General features: G+C 38.9%; 1 protein-coding gene and 2 pseudogenes across 1 annotated transcript; all 3 read right to left on the bottom strand.

Annotated features, from left to right (window-relative positions):
- Positions 1–6,391: 6,391 nt before the first annotated feature.
- Positions 6,392–9,634, bottom strand: GDF3 (growth differentiation factor 3). The gene is made up of 2 exons (XM_090275396.1): positions 9,272–9,634; positions 6,392–7,303 (listed from the first exon to the last, which is right to left on the bottom strand). The coding sequence occupies exons 1-2, from the start codon at positions 9,540–9,542 to the stop codon at positions 6,474–6,476; spliced, it is 1,101 nt and encodes a 366-aa protein (XP_090131522.1). The 5' UTR covers positions 9,543–9,634; the 3' UTR covers positions 6,392–6,473.
- Positions 9,635–13,456: 3,822 nt separating this feature from the next.
- LOC150011325 (ferritin heavy chain-like) lies at positions 13,457–14,088 on the bottom strand (annotated as a pseudogene).
- Positions 14,089–14,159: 71 nt separating this feature from the next.
- On the bottom strand, positions 14,160–16,438 carry LOC150011324 (heat shock protein HSP 90-beta pseudogene; annotated as a pseudogene).
- Between the last annotated feature and the right edge of the window lie 5,599 nt (positions 16,439–22,037).

The following is a 22,037-nucleotide window of genomic DNA, read 5'->3' as shown; positions in this document are numbered from 1 at the left end:
TGTTCCCTATTGCCATTGCTTCCTACTGCCCAATACCTGAGTCAAACTCCTCTGAGTTTTATCACACATTCCCAGAATTGAGGTCTCAAATCTTATAAAACCAACACTTGGGTCCTAAATATAACACTTTCCTTAATTATGAAAGTCAAGCTGGAGACTCAACAAGATGAAGTAGTTGTTTGCAGTGGCAAGTGGGCATTGAAGAAGGAGCAGAGTGCCACTTCGTAAAAGAAGGTCCTTGAGAAGCCAAGAATTTCATGTGTGGTAGGTAGAATAATGACACACACACACACCCCCAAAGATGCTCACCTCTTTTTAATCCCTGGAACCCATAAGTATGTTACCTTATAAAGACAAAAGTAACTTTGAAGAGGTGATTAGGGTAAGGATCTTGAGGTAGGGAGACGCTCTGGGTAGTCCCAATCCAATCACAGAGACCCTTAAAAGAGGGAGGCCAAAGAGTCAGTCAGAGAAGGACATGGGAAGATGGAAGCAGAGATGTGAGGGATGTGATTACGGGCCATAAGGAGGCTACGGTTCAAGGCACAAGGACAGCAAGGAAATGGATTCTTCCCTTGAGCCACGTGAAGAAACGTTGCCCTGATGGCATCTTCATTTTAGTGAGATCCTGTTTTGTACTTCTGACCACCAAAGCTGTAAGATAACTTATGTCGTTTTACACCACTAAGTTCATGGAAATTTGCTACAGCAGCTATAGGAAACTAATACAGTAAGACATACTCACAGGTGGCACATATGCAATAGTTAAGGTGGTATATAATTTGAATTTGTTTCCACTAGAATTCTTATTGAATGCTTGATCCATCTTCTGTTTTGTTTTAGAAGAGATTGAAAATAGGTCAGTGTCCTGTTCCTGGAAAATTATGAGTTTTAAAAAATGTGTATATATATTTATGTAACCATTTCACAATCAAAATATTTAAGATTCGTGTCACCCAAAAAATTCTCTGCCAGTCCTGCTACTCCCAGTCCCAGACAACCACTGATATTTCTGTCACTATAGATTAATTTGTACTGCTCTAGAATTTCATACAAATGGAATCATTCAATGTTTTTTCTCAGTTTCTCTGTAGAACTGATCTATGTGATTAGGTGTCAGAGGGCCATTTCTTTTTGATGGGTAAATTCCTTTATTGTATGCTACAATTTGTTTATTCATTCACCGACTGATGGACTTGGGGGTTGTTTCGAATTTTAGGCTATTATGCATAGGGATGATATGAGCATTGTTTACACTTCTTTATAAAAACGTCTCTTTTTCCTTCTCTTGGGTACAGAACCTGGGAATGGAATTGCTGAATCAAACTAGTAAGTGTATATTTAACTTTCAAGAAAATGTCCAATTGTGCCCTGGCTGGTGTGGCTGAGTGGGTTGGGCATCGTCCTACAAACTGAAGGGTTGCCTGGGTTGTGGGCCAGGTCCTCAGTCTGGGATGCGCAAGAGGAAACCAATCAATATTTCCCTCACACATCACTGTTTCTCTCCCTTTCTTCCTCCTTTTCCCTCTCTCTAAAAAGAAATAAATAAAATCTTCCAAAAAAAAAGAAAAAAGAAAATACCCAGTTGTTATACCAGTTTATGGCTTCATCACAAGTATGAGTTCCAGTTGCTCAACATCCTCACCAACGCTTGGTAATGTCAACTTTTTTAGCTGCAGTTATTTTTGTGGATGTGTGGTAGTTATCTAACCGTGATTTTAATTTACACTTTCCTGATGACTAATTATGTTGAGTATCTTTTCATGTGTTTGTTGGTTATTTTTACATTTTCTTTTCTAAAGTCTGTTTGAATATTTTGTCCATTTTTCATTAGGTTATTTGTCTCCTTATTAAGTTGTAAAAGTTCTTTATATATTATGGATACAATACCTTTGTGATATCTGTGTATTTTTTCCTCAGTCCCTGGCTTGCCTTTTCATTTCCTTAATGGTGTCTTTTAAAGAACAGAAGTTCTCAATTTTAATAATGTTCAATTTATCAATTTGTTTTTTGTAGTTAATGTTTTTTGGATCTTGTATATAAAATCATTACTTAAAGGACATAGAGATGTTTTTCATTTGATTGTAAGTGATATTGGATTTTTAATTTTATTTTCTAACTCTTCATTGGTAGTGTATAGAAATACAATTGATTTTTGTATATTGACCTTGTAACCAACCTGTGAACTTGTAAAAGGCACTGGTTTCCTTTTTTTAAAGAATATTTTATTATATACAAAGAGAAAGAAAACACATTTTTATTTAAGACCTTATTTATTTATTTTTAGAGAGAGACTAAAGGAGGAAGAAAGGGAGAGAAACATCTGTGTGAGAGAGAAACACCAATAGGTTGTCTTTTGCACACACCCAATCAGGGACCTGGCCCACAACCCAGGCATGTGCCCTGGCCAGGAATCACACCAGTGACCCTTGGGTTCGCAGGCTGGTGCTCAACCCACTGAGCCACACCAGCCATGGCCGCATTTATTTCTAATAGTTTTTTTTTTCTATATAGATTCCTTAAGGTTTTCCAGGCAGATGATCATATTGTTAATTCTTCCTTTCCAACATGTACGTCATTTTATTTCTCCATGTTGCCTTATTGTGATGGCGAAGTACTCCAATAAAAAGTTTAATAGAGGAGATGAGAGTGAATACCGCTGCATTGGTCACAGTCTTAGCGGGATATCGTTCAGTTATTCACCCTTAAGTATAATGTTTGCTATAGGTTTTTCACAGATGCCCTTCTTCAGGCTAGAAAAATTTCCATTTCTATTTTGTGGAGAATTTTTATCACAAATTGTTGTGAATTTTCTTTTACATCTATTGGATGATTATAGGATTCTCTGCCCCACTTAAAAGCCTGTGAGTGAGTGGACCTGCCATTAAATAAGCTCAAAAGTCTTGAAATGCTGTGCTGTACAAGTGTGCCTAATTTATTTATATTTATATTTTGGAAATAAGGAGTCCTATCCTGTGCCATCCTGCCCAAATCATAGCATATAACTTGACTTCCAGGGCATGTGCCTGTTTATAGATTGATCTAACAGATTTAAGATTCTAGTAGAGCCCTGGCTGGTGTGACTGTGGGTTGAGCCGGTCTGCACACTGAAAGGTTGCCAGTTCGATTCCGAGTCAGGGCACATGCCTGGGATGCTGGCCAGGTCCCTGTGGGTCCAAAGCCATGAAGACAGTCCCCAATGTCCCTTTCTAGCCTGGGGCATGATAATGGCCTCAGGAGATAACATGATGAACTCAGGAGTGAACAAACATGCCAACAATAGAACTATTAGCAGATGGAAATAGCCACTATCCTTTTCATAATTTTCTGAAAATAATGCAAGTGTTTTAAACACAGACCCAAAATTAAAAGGTATTTATTAGACTAAGGAAATGCATCAATAACAAATCAGTTCAATTCAGAAATAAATTTAACAATGTAGTCTCAAGACCTATGATCAGTTGGGCTTTTGATACACATTTGCAATTTCAGAAACAAGCTCAGACAGTTCAAGGATTGAGGTAAGAAAGCCCATGAAAGAAAGGTAGACAGATCATCATCAGACTAATATCAGGAGACCATGATTATGAAGATCATTGTTGTGCTCAGTAAACAGGAGCAAAGTCACATCCCTGATAAAGCAGTAGTCTCCAAAGTGAGATGCCCTGCAGCCTAAGGGTTGTGCACCTTGAAACATCCTGGCAGGGGCGGAAGAAAATACTAGAACATCTGTTCCTGAAACACTAAGATGAGAGAAGAAATTATTAGAACTTCTGTTTTATCTAAAAGTAAAGCTTAATAGGCACATTTTCAAAATATGTACAATATAATAATATAATAGTTAACACATAATTTTGAATAAATTAATATTTGTATATTGAGTTTATGCTATTTTCATTTGTACATATTCAAATAATTTATAAGCAAATGTACTAGATGTTAAGCTCTATGATGAAAGTGACTATCTTTATTTTTCAGAAGCTAGTGCAAAATTGGCATACAATACATGCAACAAAAATCAGTTGCATGAAAATAAAACTGTGGAGATAAATTAGTTCAGAAATAATCTGCCCTAGGTCCCCTCTCTCTAAAAAGAAACAAATAAAAATTTTAAAATATATAAAGTAAATAAACTATTTAACAAATTTTTAAAAAGAAATAATCTGCCCAGCAAGATAATTTGTAATGTTTGATTAACATGATATAGGGTGCCCCCCGCCCCAATCAGTGTGAGCAGCTTATTTACTTAGCATGTAATATTATTAATAAGAAATCCAGAAGTCAGTCAAGCATATTGTATAGCCTAATTGAAGAATATTAATAGGAGAGGTGGGTCTGAAAAGACTAGAATTCCTCGAGTATCTGGACCTGGAGGTTAACAAATCTTGTCACTTAGCTCATATAACTAATTCCCTTCTTCTGACTTCCCAATACACATTTAGATGATTAGTAGGTTTTCATGTGTACTTTTCTATCAAACGCAGTGTGCTGGCTAGCCCTCTTCCCTTGGCATCTGCCTGTAAGTTTATATATTGATCACTGGTTCGCAGGTGAAATGTTATGAATTTTGCTTGTGCTAATGAGGCTCCCTCGTCCAAGCCTGAGGTGCACCACCAAGAATACTGGGTCCACAGGACAGAGCTGGGGCCACTGTAGATCCACCAAAGCACCACCGCCTTTTCCAAAACAGCCATCTATCTTCTGTTACATCAATTTCTTAGCTCTTTAACAAATATAATCTGAAAGTGCTTTGTAAACACATTGATATAGATTATTATTGTTGGCATCATCCTGATTGTTCCACTAACTTGTACTAAATGATTTGTCCGAAGTCAGCCTCCCACTGATATGTCAGAGAATAGTTTCTGATTTAAATGATGCATTTGACAAGGTGATTTTTTTTTCTTTTTTATTGCTGTTCTATTACAGTTGTCCCTATTTTCCCCCAAGGCAAGTACTTTTTAACAAACTATAGAAATGATTCCTAAAAATATAGTCTTGCAAGTGCTTTCTAAAGATTAGTTTATGTTCAAGGATGTGCACTTAATCTCTGTAGCCTCTTCATTCTCCTTACAAGCTGCACATAATCACTGCTGCCCTACAGTGAAGTCCTAGCTAGACAAATAGATTAAGAGGTTTTGTGTCCATTCTATAGAAATGATTCTAGTAGTTTGTTTGAATGTCCCCAGTGTCCAATAATAGCATAAGGGATAAATCAATTGTGTAATATGCTTGTAATGAATTACTATTCAGCAATGAAAAAATATATATATTTATACCTGTATCAACCTCTGAAATAATAGAGAGAAAAAATGATAGAAAAATAAAGTCCAATATTGTTTCTATGGTATTCACATATTTGTGAAACAATGCTTTATACTGTTTATGAATTCAAGTATATGTAGTAAGATTATAAAGAAATGAAGGGGAAAGATGGACACCAAATTGAGAATGATAATTTCTTTTAAAGATTTTTTTATTTTTAGAGGGGGGAAGGGAGGGAGAAAAAGAGGGAGAGAAACATCAATGTGTGGGAGAAATTGTCTACTTTTTGCACAACCTGGCCCCAAACCCAGGCATGTGCCCTGGCTGGGAATCAAACCAGTGACCCTTGGGTTTATAGGCCAGGACTCAATCCACTGAGCCACACCAGTCAGAACTCAAGATAGTAATTTTATTAAAAGATGAGAAAAGAGACTGAGATGGTTGTGCAGGCATCTTTACATGTATTTGTAATATAGTTAAATTATAATAATCTACATTTTAAAAAACCCAAAAATAAAAATGAAAGATCAGGTTAAAAGTTGTAGCAATAATCCAAGGAGAATAGTGAGATTGATTTAAGGTAGTGACAACTGCAACTACGGAAGAGATTAAGTGATTCCCAAACTTTTCCACTTTAGTTCATCTAACAAAAGGTAAGAAACCTCATACTTCCTGATATAATCCAAAGTATCCTACTCTGTAAATTTCATATTTGAATTACATGTCAATTTTGCACTTTACCCCATAACACATGTATGTTTGTTTTAATATCAATATATTTTATGTTAATTATAGAGGTCAGTTTATACTTTTAACTTTGTAATTCCATGTCTGAAATTTTTCTAAGATATGAACAATGGTACGTGAACAAAAATTCACACCAGTATTCCACCATGAAAATGGCAAACACAATGGCCAATGATAAACATTTTTTTAAGTATAATATGTATTTAGTCATAAATATTTCAGCCATTAAATTAACTATGTAGATATTAGTGATTTAAAAAACAATTCCTATGATCATTAAGGCTGTGTGTGAATGTTTGTGTGTAATTTGGGACATCATCAGTCATGATGGATTTTCCAGGAAGACAAATTATAAGCATAACCATACTGATACTTCAGATCCAACAGGTCATAAACCAGATAGGTAGCTTTATTAAAAGCTCTACCCTAAGAACACTCCTACGATTCCTATTTCTGACTGCCTACCCACACCCACATTCATCAACTACCATGTCTTCATAATGTCGTAGAATGACATTGTCATCATTGTCCTGGTAAAGCATAGAAATGGGGGACAGCTTGGTGGGAATACAGACAGCCTGGGGAATCGCTGGGTCAACTACATGCATCAGTGCTTGCATGAATGCATAATTGGAGCTGTTGAGGGAAGTGGTCAATGAGAAAGGACAATCTCCATGGCAGTAATTTGCCATGAACCCTCTGGGAGCAATGATCCACTTGTGCCAACCCAGGTCTCTGAAGTTGATGAATAGCTGGTGACGATGGCAGAGGTTCTTGCAAAAAACATTAGGGGCAGGGATGGCTGCCCTCTTCTTTCGGGAAGAATGGTGGCATTGCTCAGGGTTGAGGGTCACCACCAGCAGAGAAGCATGAAGAGAACATCTCAGCCTGGCACAGGTATTCTCCAGTTGAAAATTCACCCCAACGTCTCTGTGTCCTTTGACCAGTATCTCTAAGATCAAGCCTACGTTCTTCTGAGGGTTATTATTCCAATCCTTGGCCACATCCGGGAGGTTGAAGTGAAGGACACCTTGAGGCCATGGTACTGACTGCAATACAAACATTTTTCCTGGCTTAGGGATGGACTGGTCCCACACATGAGGCTGCTGAACCAGGGACAGAGCCAATTCCAGTTCTGGTCCCAGGTTATAGTAAGTGTTGGGCCCCAAGTCCAGGCTCAGCTGGGCCATTGTTAACTGCTCCTTGTCTTTAAGTGCAGACATGTTGAAGTAGAGGAGCTTCTGTAGGCAAGAGGGAGCTTGGGGAAGTTTCTTGGAGTAAAGAAAGAAACCTAGATAGGAAGAGAAAGATGTGAGTGTCACAATAATATTAATATATTTCACTTTATATCTGCCTATAAGTGTCAAATGTTATATGTATATCACATGTACAAAATAAGGGCAGGAAATAATCAGTTACACTCAAACCATACCATTTGGGAGGATTTATTTCTTTCACTCTTCTTCTTTTTATTTATTTATTTTTAAAGCACAGAGACAGAATCATGGATACGGAGAGTGTTTTGATGATTGCCAGATGGGAGCGGGTTGTGGGGGAATGAAGAAGTACAAATAGGAAATTACAAAATAGACATGGGATGTAAAGGACAGTATAGGAAATGGAGTAGCCAAAGACCTTACACACATGACCCATGGATATGAACAATGGTGAAGGCATTGCCTGAGGGAGTGAGGGTGCTGGGTGGAGGAGGGGAAGAGGGGTGGGGATCAGGACAACTGTAACAGCATAATCAATAAAATATAATTTTTTAAATAGTATAAATGTGCCTGCTTTTTGATCCAACAATTCCCTTCCAAGTATTTATCTCAGGGAAATAACATAAAAAGTGCGCACACACTCAAAAGTGGATATAAGGCTGCACTATTGATACATGTCTATGCCCATCAACAGGGCATTTGTTACATAAATTACAGCATAGCTAATACAATGGGATACCATGCAACCATTAAATGAAAATTAGCTGACTATTTGTTTTGGTTTGTATGAGATATTCGTAATGCTAAAGGACTGTATAATATGACCCATTTTTTTAATTACAAATTTATGTTATATATATGCAAAAAAACAAAGTCTAGAAGAATATACAACTGCTAATGGTGGTTTTCTCAGGAGGAAGGGTTAGGGAGGGATAATAGGGAGATTATGTTCTCCCCCCACCATTATTTGATAAAATTATTATCATAAAAAATCAAAGATTTTATCCATTGGGAAAGGAAGTAACCTCGGCTGTTTTCTATGTTCTCCATGAAAAACCCTCCTATTACCTCTTAACCTTCCAGAAATTTTCCCTGAACCCACACCCACAAGGCCCTGAGCCTCTAATGTTATACTTAATACAATGTATTATGGAACTCGTTTGTTTGTCTGCCTCCCTTCTATAAATTCACAGAGCAGATTTTATCTTTAATCTCTGTATTCTCAAAGCCATACACTGTTCCTGGCACAAAGTAGATATCAAACAAATCCTTCTTGAATAAATAAATATTCAAATCTCAATCTCCAGTTGCTGTAAAACTAACCAGCTAGGGCTCTCAGTGCCGCCTCTGACCATGTGGGAGGCCATATGGAAATGCAGATTACAACACTCATCTCTGACTGTGAATAAGAATTGGGTGGGAGAGTGAGGGGCAGGAGCTGAGCAAGAGAATAAACTTTTAACAGTTGATTTGGATTATTTTGAGGTGATTATTTTGGCAAATTGTTAAATGGAACTCCCTCAGATCGTTACATAGAGTTTAACAGTGGCATATGGCATTGCTCTGTATTTTTAAATCAAGAACAGCCTTTTCCACCCAACAGAAGTGGAAGGGAGATATGGCGGAGAGAAGCTAGATCAACGGGCAAACTGAGTTCAAATTTTTTGTCCCCTGCTTGCCATACCAAAGGCACCAAGATGAGTAAATTGTGGGCTAAAGAGTGGAAGACTGAACCCTAATTCCACCTTCACCCTTCCTACCTAAAATGCAGCACAAAGCTGTTAATTCAGGGAGGGGGGAACCAACCTATTTTGAATCCTGACTTTCTTAACACACTAGCTGTTTGATTTCGAATATGTTACAGGTTATCTACTGTCTGAGCCTACCTCTCAGGGTTGTTGCTGGGATTAAATGAGATAAAATGCGTCCAATACCAGCACAAGGCCTTCTATGAACCCCTCTGACACTGTTAACTTCTTCTTTCCTTTCTCCACACCCTCTAATGGCAGATTTTTCTGTAGGAAGCATTCCGGCATTCTTACCTTGATCTCGGAGAAGTCGAAGTATATTTCCCCGGACTCCTAGCTCCTTTACATAGCAAGAGTCTTGTGAGTTCCCAGTGCTGGCTGCTGCCTCTTGATCACGGAAAATTTTCTTCAGGATAGAAGGCAGAGGTTGGAATTTCTGGGGTGAAGGCACCTTGTCTAAGCCTAGAAGTTGGAGAAAGTCGTGCTCTTGAAATTGCAATGTCTGGCCCATGGCCAGAGTTAATGAGAGGCTGAGAGCCAAGACTACTAGCAAGGGAGGAAGCATGGCCTCTAGGCTGAGACAAAGCGGGATAGCCAGGCTGAAGAGAGCTCTAGCTCCTGACTTCCCAGCAATTCAGGCGCTGCTAATTTATCTGATGTAAGATAATCAAGTGTGAATTGCTCTCTTCCCAGCTCCTCAAAGGCAATTGGATGTGAAAAGACAGAATTTTTTTTTTTTTTTTTTGTCTATTACCTAGGTCTACAGTTCCAGAGAATAAGTACGCAAAGCAAAAATTACCAGTGCGTGGGCCTATCTCTACAACAATCTGAGGTTTGTCAGCAGTAGACAGAGTGGAAAGGAGGCATGCATTTATTCATGTCACAAACATCTATCATGTGCAAAGTCCTGAGATAGGGGCTAAGAACATAGTACTAAGTAATTCAAAGACTTGTCATTCATAGTATAATTAGCCAAATACATAGGTAGATTTTTATTAGACTGTATCCATAGTGATGCGGGAAATTAAACCAGGGAGTGAGAAATCCTTCCAAGGAAGTTGATCCACTTGCTCCGTCAGCTGTCAGCACTGAAGGGCTGAAATTTTTGTCCATCTAACGTTGCCCTTCCTAATTAAAAGTCAAAAATCAGACTGACTGGATTCATTCTGATTCTATTACTTATTAGCTATCTGACACTGGGCAAGTTCCTTAACATTCCTGAATTTTTGTTTTCTCAACTGGAATAAAAACTGACCTTCTAATTTGCCATAGAAATCTAATAAGATGATGTGCTTAAAGTTCAGCACAATGCCTGCCAAATGATAAGTACATGCAAGGTGTTCTCAGAGGGGATAGCTTCAAAGTTTAAGTGGACATTTTTCAGCAAGACAGTCAAGTATTTGGGGCTGAAGGAACTACATGTGAAAAGACATGGAGGTCATTGAGAAGTTTAAGTAGGGCAGCATATATCAATTTTTGGTTTTGTTGTGTTTTGTTTTGACAAAGTAATGGGAGATTTTCAAATACTGGATTTTTCCCTCTGACTCTGCTGCCAAGGAAACTTTCTGGCATTCAATAAATATATGTACAATAAATAAGTGAACAAATACCCTCACTGGTGTGACTCAGTGGGTTGAGCACCAACCAGCCTGTGAACTGAAATGTTGCTGGTTTGATTCCCAGCCAGGGCACATGCCTGGGTTGTGGGCATGCTAGAGACAACTGATTGGTGTTTTTCTCCCTCTCTTCCTCCTTTCCCCTCTCTCTAAAAATAAGTAAAATCTTTACCAAAAAAAAAAAAAAAGTGGCCATTGAACACTGGCTTGTGAACCAAAGGGTCACTGGTTCAAGTCCTAGTCGGCGCACATGCCCAGGTGGGGGTGCACGAGAGGCATTCAAACATTGATGTTTCTGTTCCCCTTTCTCCTTCCATTCCCCTCTCTAAAAATAAAATCTTTGTAAAAAAAAAGATAAGTGAACGAATGGTGCTATTTCCAATAAGCTTGTCTGTTGCCAAAATCACTTTCAAGCTTTTTGAAAACAGGAATTTTGTTATTTTACATTATTTTATACCATCAATCACAAAGACTTGTTTCTCCCAAAGGAAAAATGTTGTATCTAATAACCATTTCCCATCATATACAGGATAAATCTAAACTCCTTAGTTTGTCACTTCAAGTCGTCGTCGGCAGCCATCCGTCTCGAGAGACGATGGTGTAGCTTCTTAAGAGTCTATCTGCACCGCCGAGAATGGCTGTGCAGTCCGACTCGGGAGTGACATGGTATCTGTCTCCTCCCGTGTTGAATCGACATCTTGCGATGACGCTGAAGCTACAGAGCCTGGGCAGGGTGATATGGAGGGTCTGCTGTTGCCCATGCAGCAGACCCCCCCCTCTCTTCGCAGCTGAAGGGTCCAAGGGAAAGACGGAGTCAATACAGCTTGGCTTCAGGTGCGCCGCAGGAGTTGCCGGTGTTGACTACAACATCAAACCGCCTTAGGGACTCCGGCTCCGGATTTTCTGTCGGGGTTTACTCCCTTAGCCTTTCCCCTGAAGAGGTATGCCGCAAGGCAGCGGAGGTTTTTTGGAATCAGAGTTTTCCTTCTCTGATGTGCCCTGACTGGAAGATCGAACCAGCGACACTTAGCTCGCAGGCCGACGCTCAATCCACTGAGCTAAACCAGCCAGGCCTTGTCACTTCAAGACTTTCTTGGTTTGGCACCCATATTCCTAGCTAGCTTCATTTCTTACCTTCCACCATCGTCAATGTTAATGCACTAACAACGACATATTTGTAGTTCTCCTATGAGCTCATTTCATCTCAGAGCCTTAGCACAGACCAAGTTTAAAGGTCTCTTCTACTGCAAAGACTTACTTGGCTCTCTAAAATAGATTGAGATGTTTTTCTTTCTCCCACTGAGCCTTGAGTGGGCATCCATTATAGCACTTATCACAGTGCATTTCACTGTGTTTTGCCCATTTTCCTCCCAGAAAATATAGTCACTGGGGACTGGAATCATGCTGTTTCCTCTAAGTATCTCCACTGAATCTTTTCCTCTAACATTACTGCCGAGGAAAGTGTCTGGGAGGTAGTAGACATTCAATAAATATGTGTGCAATAAATTAGTGAAGGAATGAATTGGTGCTATTTCCAGAGGTCTCACTCTGTCAGAGAGGCAAGTTTTCTCCATTCCCATTTCTCCTATCTCCTTCTACTTGTATCTTAGTTAATACTTTTAATTTATAATCCTCACCTGTTTTCAACAATAAGTGTGGGTTTCATTTTATTTAACTTTCCGGACTTAAAGTCAGAAAACAGACTAACTGGTTTAAATTCTGGTTCCACCACTTAGTAATTGTGTGATCACAGACAAGTCACTCAACTGTAAAGTGAGAATAAAACATTCTTTGCTAAGATGCTGAGGGGATTTGATGAGATAACACATATGCAAGGCTCGGGACAATGTCTGCCAAATAGTAAGAACTCGATAAAAGTTAGCTGATATTAATTATTATCATTATTATTAATAAAAGTGGGGTTTGATCAAGAGAAGGCAATAACTGAGAGCGTGCAGTCACTTAATATAGCAGAAAAAGCACCAAATCAGGAGTCCAGGGATCTGAGTTAATTAAGGCTCCTCCAATGGCCATGTAATCTTGAGATATTCACCCAATCTTCTTTTTTAATTGATTTTAGAGAGAGAAGGGAGAGAAAAAAAAAAAAAGCACATTAATTTGTTGTTCCACTTATTTATGTATTCATTGGTTGATTCTTGTATGTGCCCTGACCAGGGATCAAACCTGAAACCTTGGCATATCTAGATGATGCTCTCACCAACTGAGCAACCTGGCCAGGGCTAGAAATTTTTTTTTTTAATATAAGGATATGAATGGTCTGAGATGTCATAAAAGGCTAACTTATTTGGGCCTTCTTTTCTTTACCTAAAAGCACATCATTGAATTAGATTTTCTATTAGTGTTCTGCAAACAAAAACATAGTAGTTCTGGACTCTCAGCCCAAATTAGAAAATCAAAGCAAGGCAAAATGGCTAATATAGAACTGTTTCTGAAGTCATGGACTTATATTAAAATCCTAGCTCTGTCACTTGCCTGCTTTGGGGTCCTGGACAAATTGTTTTTCTAGCCTTTGATTTTCTAATCAATAAAATGAGAAATATATAGACCAGAAGAGTTGTTGTGATTATAAGCATGATAAATATTCAACTTCAATAGTTTTAAAAAATTATTTGTGTATCCGATCAGCAAAATGAAAAAAGATGTAGATGAGGAAATAAGGAAAAGAGCAGATATTCAGCTCTGGGGTATACATTAATATAACTAAAGGGGAGGAAAGGTTTACAATATATATTAAAAGTTTTTAAACTATTCACATTCTTTTTTTTTCTTTAACTTTATTTAGCAACCAGTAACTTTATTAGAAGAAATGGTAAAACTCAAACCTAAAAACTGAAGGGAACGTTTTGCAAGGGCCCTATTGCATCAGGCTCTCTGGGCACGGTGACCAGGGGAAGTCCCCCCGCAGCTATCGGGGAGGCAGTCCTGGCTCAGTTCTTCTTGCTGGTGCCCAGGGTGAGCTTGTCAAAGAACTCTGCCAGGCCAGATTCCGGGGCTCCCATCTCGCGCAGGATGGTGACGTGGTTCCTCAACTCTTTGATGAACATCACCTGTTGGTGCAGGTAGCGACGCTCCAGGAAGCTGCCCAGGTGGACGTCCCTCTTCTCGGTGGCCGGGCGGTGCAGATGCACCAGGCTCCGGTTCACTTTCATCGCCAGGCTCCAGGCGCGCTCCAGGGCCCTCGGGCCGCTCTCCCATTCATTGGTGTAAGGACGGCCGATGTCCTCTAGGCTGGTACGGCCCCGCGCAGGTTCTGCAGCTCCATCAGCTGCTGTGCGTGCTCCTTCTCCTTGCTTGACCTCTGATGGAAGAACTGGCTGAAGTGCTTCAGGGCCACGCCCTCACCACCGAATAGAAGGCCACGGACAGGTACGCGTTGGCAAAGTAGAGCCGCAGCCTATTGTGGTCGTTGACGGAGGCCTCACACTGCGGGTGGTAGTTCTGGCGCACGTAGGAGGGCCGGGGTGGGATCTCCATGTCTGCAGGCGCGGGGCTCCAAGGCCAAGGCGGCGCGGAAGCCGGGGAGGCAGCAGGGCTCAAGGTGGAGGCTACGGGGCCTTGGTGTGTCCCTGCAGAAGGCGTTCAGGGCAGCTGAGTCAGGCGTGCTGGGGTATTAGGCCGCTGGCGCTGGAGCTTCACGTTCTTCTTATATGAAGTACCTAGAGTAGTCAAATTCATAGGGACAAAAAGTAAAATGATGACTGTCAGGAGTTGGGGAGATGCGGGGTTACTGTTTTATGAGTACAGAGTTTCTGTATGCAAGATTAAAACAATTCTGGAGATCAATCGTGATGGCAACACAATGTGATGGTAACGCATTAATGCCACTGCACAAATGATTAAAACAATAAAGTTTATGTTATGTGCATTTTGCCACAATTTAAAAAAAGCAATTTAAAAATTGCTCATGTCTTTTAAACAGCAATCCACTTCTAAGTATTGTTTTAAGTCACTAGAATATAAGCTACAAAAGAGGAAGGGCAAATTACAGGTACTTGATAAATATTTGTTGAGTAATTGAAGTAATAGGAATGGACAAAGTATTTACACATTATTTTAAGACTATTCATTATAGAGAAAAGTTGAAAACACTTATTGTACAGTAATATAGAACATCCATAAGTTAGATTATTATTTGGCTATAAATAATGTTTATAATTTTTTAATAACATAGAAACTTATCCATGAACAATATTAAACAAAAAAAAAGCAGATTTAAAAAATAATAATTCTTGAAAATTTGCACAGAAAAAAATTTGGAAAGATTGATACCAAAACATTAACAATGGCTATTATTTTAATAATTTTTGTAATTAACATTCTATAATTATTATTTTGAATATCATTAAAAGGTTACCTAATTAAACAAACAAAACAATATAGTAATGACCACTGAAGCACAGAGTGACTTGGATGCCTCTGCTAGTCAGTAAACCAATATTTATTGAGTATCTAGAAAATTGTACTAGAGAGGTATGATGGTGCAGAAGCTCAGAAAGGCGTTACCAATTAGTCAAGTCCTCATGGATTCCAAGCTTTAGGTTTTTATAGAATGCCTTGTAGAACTTTTTTTTAGTTTTCCTTGTCTTCTGCCAGCTCAGAGAAGAGCTCAAGGCACTTCTTAACAATGTTTTTTACAAACAAACTTCAAGATTTTGTTCTCCTGGAGCATTTCTCAGATGTTCAGGGACGGGTCCTCATAGTCAACCATATCTCACATGAAGTTGAGATACTCTGGTATCAGCTCATAGCAACTGTCCATGATCAACACACAGCAGACATAAGAGTTTGATGTTCTTCTTCTTGCTCCCAAGGAGGTCAAAGGGAGTCCAATGGGGGATGAATAGCAATGTCCTGAATTCCAACTGACCTTCTACAGAGAAGTGCTTGACTGCCAAGTAGTCTTCCCAGTCATTGGTAAGACTCTTACAGAATTCTCCATATTCCTCCTGGGTGATGTCATCAGGGTTTCTGATCCAAATGGGCTTGGTCTTGTTCAGTTCTTCATGATCAATGTATTTCTCCTTAATCTTTGTTTTCTCTTTCTTATCCTTAGCACTCTCATCCTCCTGATCTGAGCCCATGTTTTCAATCTTGTGTTTCTCTTCCTCATCTTTATCTTCCTCTCCTTTCTCCCCTTTCTCTTCCTCTGCTTCATCATCACTGATTTCTTTCTCTCATTCCTTCTCCAAAAAAAGGGTGATGGGATGAACTGTGAGTGTTTTTCCACCACTTCTTTGACCTTCCTCTCCTCTAAGCCCTCTGTCTGGTCTTTCTTAAGGTGGAGACCATTTTGGTATCCTGGCCAATGGGCTCACCATGGTCAGCTTGCACAGTGAAGGACCCCAACAGAAGATTCCCAGGCATACTGCTTGCTCATCATCACTGTGCTTTGTGATCACAGCCACTTTCTCTGCCACCAGGCAGGCAGAATAAAAGCCAGCACCAAACTGTCCAATAATGGAGATGTCTGTACCAGCCTGAAGAACCTCCATAAATGCTTTTGTACCAGATTTGGTTCCTGGGTTATTTACAAGATCAGCTCGGTCATGCCAATACCTGTGTCTACCGTAGTCAGTGTGCATTTCTGCAGGTTAGAGAATGATGTCAACTCTCAGCTCCTTACCACCGTCCAACTTGGAAGGGTCAGCCAGGCTCTCATAGTGTATCTTGTCCAAGGTATCAGAAGCATTGCTGATATCTCGAAAAGGAAAATTTCCTTGTTGGAATAGAAGGTATTGGTGATGAGAGACATGAGTTGGGCAACCTCTGCATAAAAGACAAAAGCCTCCACTCCCTCCTCACCATGGTGCACCTCCTCAGGCATCTTGGAGGTGAAGAGATGCAAGTACTAGAGAGCAGGGGCTGTGTTGGGCTCACACACCACAAGCAGCGTGCGTGGGGTGACTCAGGAGCTCTTTTTTTTATATTTAAGGAAGTGATGGTGCGAGTAAGTGGTGGTATTTGTTCATTAATATTCTTACTGGGGAAAAACCACTTGTAATTTTTTAAAAGATTTTATATATTTATTTTCAGAGAGAAGGGAAGAGAAGGAGACAGAGAGGGATAGAAACAGTGTTATGCAAGAGTGAAACAGTTTGCCTCTCACATGCCCCCAGTGGGAGACCTGGCCCACAACCCAGGCATTTGCCCCTGACAGGGAATCAAACCACTGACTTTTCAGTTCTCAGGCCAGCACTCAATCCCCTGAGCCACACCAGCCAGGGCAATATTTACAATTTTTTTGTGTGGAAAGAAATGGAAATGGTATTGTCTGAGGACCACTGAGGCTTTTCTGAGAACAAAGTCTGAGGACAAAGTCTGAGAACCACTCATTTAGACAACTTGGAATTATCTTGTTGCTCTTGCAAAATTAGAATAAATTTTTTAAATTAAGACTATTTAATCTTATAAAAATTGTTACCTTTTATCTATAAATTTATATGCTCAGAATATTTTCATAATCAGAATAGCATACCTCAAAGTATTAGACATATATAGATACTAATCCAGGAATAAAAATAAGTATAAGCATATAGAAATACAATATTATATACTCTAGATAAGGTAAATAAAGTTATAAAATAAAAAAAATATTCAAGCCCTGGCTGGGTAACTCGGGTGGTTAGAGCATTACCCCAATATGCCAAGGTTGCAGGTTTGATCTCCAGTCAGGGTACATACAAGAAGCAACCAATGAATGCATAAATAGTGGGAAAAAAAACTGATTTTTTTTTCTCTCCTTCTCTCCCTTTCTTTCTCTCTCTAAAATCAATAAATTTTTTAAAATTTAGCAGAGTAGAATGACTGTAAATTAAAATTAGGTGAAAGATAAAATATTACATTATAAAACTTTATATTTAATATTTTGTAACTTGTGGTTAAGAAACAAGTTCTTCTCCAAAAATAAATTTAAAAGTAATATAAAAAAAGAAAGAAAACAAGAAACAGGTTCTTCAATGGCAAATTAAGTTTTAAAGAAATGTTTGTAAACAATTTCTCTTTTAGATAATAGATTTTTAATATTTTTGGTCTCCAAAGGCAAGGCTGACAAAATATTAATGCTTAAATCTCTAAATTGTCCATCTTATGTATAAGACTATCCTTAATATTTGGGCCTAGAGCAAAAATAGCAAAAACACTCCTCCTTTCTTCCAAGAGTATAAATTTGCAGTTGATAAGGTCATGTTTATTGCCTTGGATAACAATGTTTTGTTAAGTCTTGCAATCTTAGGTAACAAATTCTTAAAAGTATTCTTGTTTAAGCAGTCAGAAGACAATAGAAAAGATGTTGCTCATGACCTTTATTCTTAGGATTAACTTCTTTGACCTCTTCACATTTAGGAGCTCTAAATTTTTTTGCTATTTCAAAAATATGGCAGGCCATGGCCAGGTAGCTCAGTTGGTTAGAGTGTTGTCCCTATTCACCAAGGTTGCAGTAGATCTCTAGTCAGGACATATACATGAAGAAACCAATGAATGCATAAATAAGTGGAACAACAAATCAGGTTTCTTGCTCTCTCTCTCTCTCTGTATATATCTCCATTCCTCTATCTCTCTCTAAAATCAATTAAAAATATTTAAAAAATTTTTAAATTTAAAGGGGAAAAAAAGACAAAAACTAAAATAATCTTGAAAACAAATGTACTCATTCTTTCTGAACACTTGTGACTTACATATAAGAGTAAAATATACATGCCCAAGTAGCAACTAAGGCCACTTCTTTTCATTGATTGCTTGTTCTCCTGAGGTTTATATGCACCCCAAGGTATTTTATACCTAGTGATACAGAGCTTAGCATTTTACTACAAACTGTATATTTTAACCAATTGTTCCCAAAGTCATAAGTTTCATATTGGCATTTTTTCCAACCTCAAATTTATCCACATCCTAGCAAAATCTTTATAGTACATGACTTCACTCATTAGTGAACTTTTGGCTGAATAAAAGATGAAGCTATAATAATATATCTCATGGGATTCTGAATCATATATAGTAAGTAGGGTACCAAAGACTAGCAAACCACATATATTGGATGGGTGATCCTGTCTTCAGGAAAGGTAACCACTATAGGAGTTCCTATCTATTCTCTTATATTAGTCTCCTGTGGTCCATAGCATTATGGCTTACTAAATGGCCAGCCTAGTCATGACCAATGTGGCTCAGTTGGTTGGGAGTTATCTGCAAGGTGAAATGTTGCTGGTTCGATTCCCAGTCAGGGCACATGCCTTGGTTGCAGGTTCAGTCTCCAGCTGGCATACATATGAGAGGCAACCGATCAATGTTTCTCACTGGCAAAAATGTTGCTCTCCCTCTTTTTCTCCCAGCCTTCCCCTCTCTTTAAAATATAAAAAAGACCAGCCTAGAGTGGTACATGACCTTGAGTGTTAGAGAAAACCTAAATTACCTCCTTGAAAGGAGGTTTTGCTTGCATGGTATCATTACAAACCCCTATACATGTTGTTAAATGGTCCTTTAACCCATGTAAACCAAACTCATGTTTCTGTACCATTAATATGATTTCCCAATAAGATCTCAGATCAATATTTTCTCCAAAATGTTTCTGACATAACGGGATATAAGAAATATTAGGTTCTGTAACAAATTACCTTGCAGCTCTGGAGATTAGACGTTTAAATGGTTCTCACTGGCCTAAAATCAAGGTGTCAGACAGGCAGTGTTCCCTGTGGAGTCTCTAGAGGAGAATCTGTTTTCTTACCTTTTCCAGTGTCTAAAAGTTGTCTTCATTCCTCAGTTGATGGCTCCCCATCACTTTGCCTTTTGTCTCTCAGCTTCTATTGTCACATAGTCTCTTCTCTGACCCTCCAGCCTTCCTCTTATAAGGAGCTTTGTGATTAACTTGGTCCCACCTGGATAATCCAGGATAATCTCCTGATCTCAGGGTTCTTAAATCTGTTGCTGTAAAACATTCAAACCTCTAGGCAATTTTTATAACGAGGATACACCTGGAAGCAAGATCTCAATGGACTAAGGAAAATGCTACTGAGAATGGTAGTTTGCAGCTTCTTTTATGAATCTGGAACTAAAGAGGGGGTGTAAGGAAGTTACATAAAGATGGCAGAAAGCAAGGCAGGGACTGGATTACAGAATAGTTAAAATAATGCATTCCTGAGGGTGGTTACTTTGAAAAAGAAGCATTTCGAAAGTGTGTTAACCTAGATGCACAGAAACAATGAGCAGGGCTTGCTTAAGGCAAAGATAAACCTCTTACTAAAGAATTTATATGCCTGGGGCATGACTACCCATCCTGACCTTCCAGTTAGGAATTCATGATCAGATCAGCCTGTGAGGTTACTTCCCCTAGAACTCATTTGTCATCCACAAACCTGCAAAGTCTCATTTGCCATGTGAGATAACATTCATAGGTTCCAGGAATGAGTATGTGAACATCTTTGGAGGGCTGTTATTCAGCCTACCTCATATGACTTCTGAAAAACCTTGTGTTCTGAAAAATCAGACTTGTACACACACATGCATGCACACACACAGAGGCATGGGGAATATATGACTAACAGGCAAAAAGCAGTCAAAATCTATGCAACTGCATTCAACGGGATCCATGAGGCATGATGCATGCTCATTGCTACTGAGATGTCAGTTTTTAGGCCCTTCCAGCTGACAGAGCAAAAAATATGTTCATACAAATACATGTATATATATGTAATTTAAAAAATTTTTTTACCACTTAGTTCCCTTATACCTCCCATCCCCCTACAATCACCACACTACATAATTTTTTAATTGGGTTATTTTGTGTCTTTTTATTCTTGAGTTGTGTGCATAAGTTTTTTGGGGGTAAGTAGGTGGGCAGAGAGTAGATCAGGGGAAAAACGAAGCTTGGTCCCTGATCTTTCCGAAAAACAGGCTAAGGCAGAATGTCAATGGAATAAATTGTGCAGAGGCACATGGCACTGCTCTGATCTACAGCCAGGTTTCTGGAGCTTAGAGTACTCATGAGTTAATGCACTCAATTATTATGCAATGCAATATACCCCCAAGTTATACTTTCACCTCCCTTTTTAATCTTTTGTTTCAAATTCTTAATATTTCATCTTAATTTTTGACATTAGAATTCTACAGCACTTGCATTCCAAGAGGCTGAGTGCTTTTACTTGGGGCCAATAAATAAAATGAAATAAAAGCTAACTGAAATCAGAAAGACATTAAAATTATATAGCTAGCTTATAAAATGAGAATAAGGACAGAGGTAAGACAGAGATCTGGAGAGACAAAAACAACTGTGATAATGGACACCATACTCTGGGCAGGTTAAGCTTTATACTGCCCTGTTTTTCTGATAGAAGGGTTTGGGGTGTTGGCACCAAGGCTGAGGTCCTGTGTCAGTATTTCTGAGGAGCATAAGAGGCAGCTGAAAGAAGACAAAGTAAATAAAGAACTATTAGAGTGAATTGCACCGTGTGGACACCACCTGCCCTTCTCAAGTCAGATACCCGCTCCAACAAGTGAACGATGCTCTTGATGTAAGAAATGTCCAAACCAAGAGAATTTTTTTAAAGTTTCTTTGTTGTAAAGCACAGCATAGGGAATATGATAAATAATAATGTCACTATGTAGAGTGCCAGTTGGGTACTGGAATTATTAGGGGGAACACTTTGCAAAGTATATGATCGTCTAATCACTATGCTGTACACCTGGAACCAATACAAAATAATACTGAAAATAATCTGTAATTGAACATTTTGTAATAAATTAATTTTAAATGGTTAAAAAAATTTATTTGAGCCAACCTAAACATATGCTAGGGAGCAAGACCTCAAATGCTCCGGAGTATAACACTTCTGTAGTTTCTTTTATGCATTTGAAATTAAGGTGGGAACATAAGGAAGATTACATGAAGGTGGGGGAAAGTAAGGTGGGGAATGTATTATAGAATTCTTAACAAGATTATGTGCTCTCTTGAGGGTTAATACCCCTTTTGAGGGGGGTTATTTTTGGTATTTCAGAGTTGTGTTCACTTACTTGCACAAGAGTAAAGGGCAGAGCTGGCCTAAAACTTCTCACTATAAAAGTTATATGTAGGTGCATGACTACCCACTGTGATCTGCCCAGTTAGGAATTTATGGTCACCCCATGACATTGCTTTCCATAGAGCCCCTTTTTTCATCCACAGGCTGAAATGGAGGTTCTTCTCTAAAGCTAAGCCAGAGCAGTAAGTGACAAAAACAACAGGCATAAAGACACAAGACATTGCTTTGATCTCTGGACTGAATTCCTAGAGCCACTTAGTGCCACAACAGCATGACCTGGTATGGGTTCTGTGGAACTCTACAGATGATGGGGGACTCAAATGAAGGGAAAAGGTTAGTTTCAAGTAACAGCTAATGAGCTTAGGAATCAATATATGTAAAAAGCTATTGTTTCAGGAACTGGAGGTATGACCCACC

The sequence above is a fragment of the Furipterus horrens genome, unplaced genomic scaffold (genome assembly GCF_987537825.1).
Source record: "Furipterus horrens unplaced genomic scaffold, mFurHor1.1.pri manual_scaffold_4, whole genome shotgun sequence".
Taxonomy (NCBI): Eukaryota; Metazoa; Chordata; class Mammalia; order Chiroptera; family Furipteridae; genus Furipterus; species Furipterus horrens.
Note: the sequence above shows the minus strand (reverse complement) of the source record. Positions and strands in the feature narration are given on the sequence as shown.

Bases quoted from the DNA above. Each gene is read 5' to 3' on its own strand.
- GDF3 (XM_090275396.1), bottom strand. From the start codon at position 9,542: ATGCTTCCTCCCTTGCTAGTAGTCTTGGCTCTCAGCCTCTCATTAACT. The intron at 7,304-9,271 runs GTAAGAATGCCG...CTTCCTATCTAG, and splicing joins TCGACTTCTCCGAGATCAAG to GTTTCTTTCTTTACTCCAAG.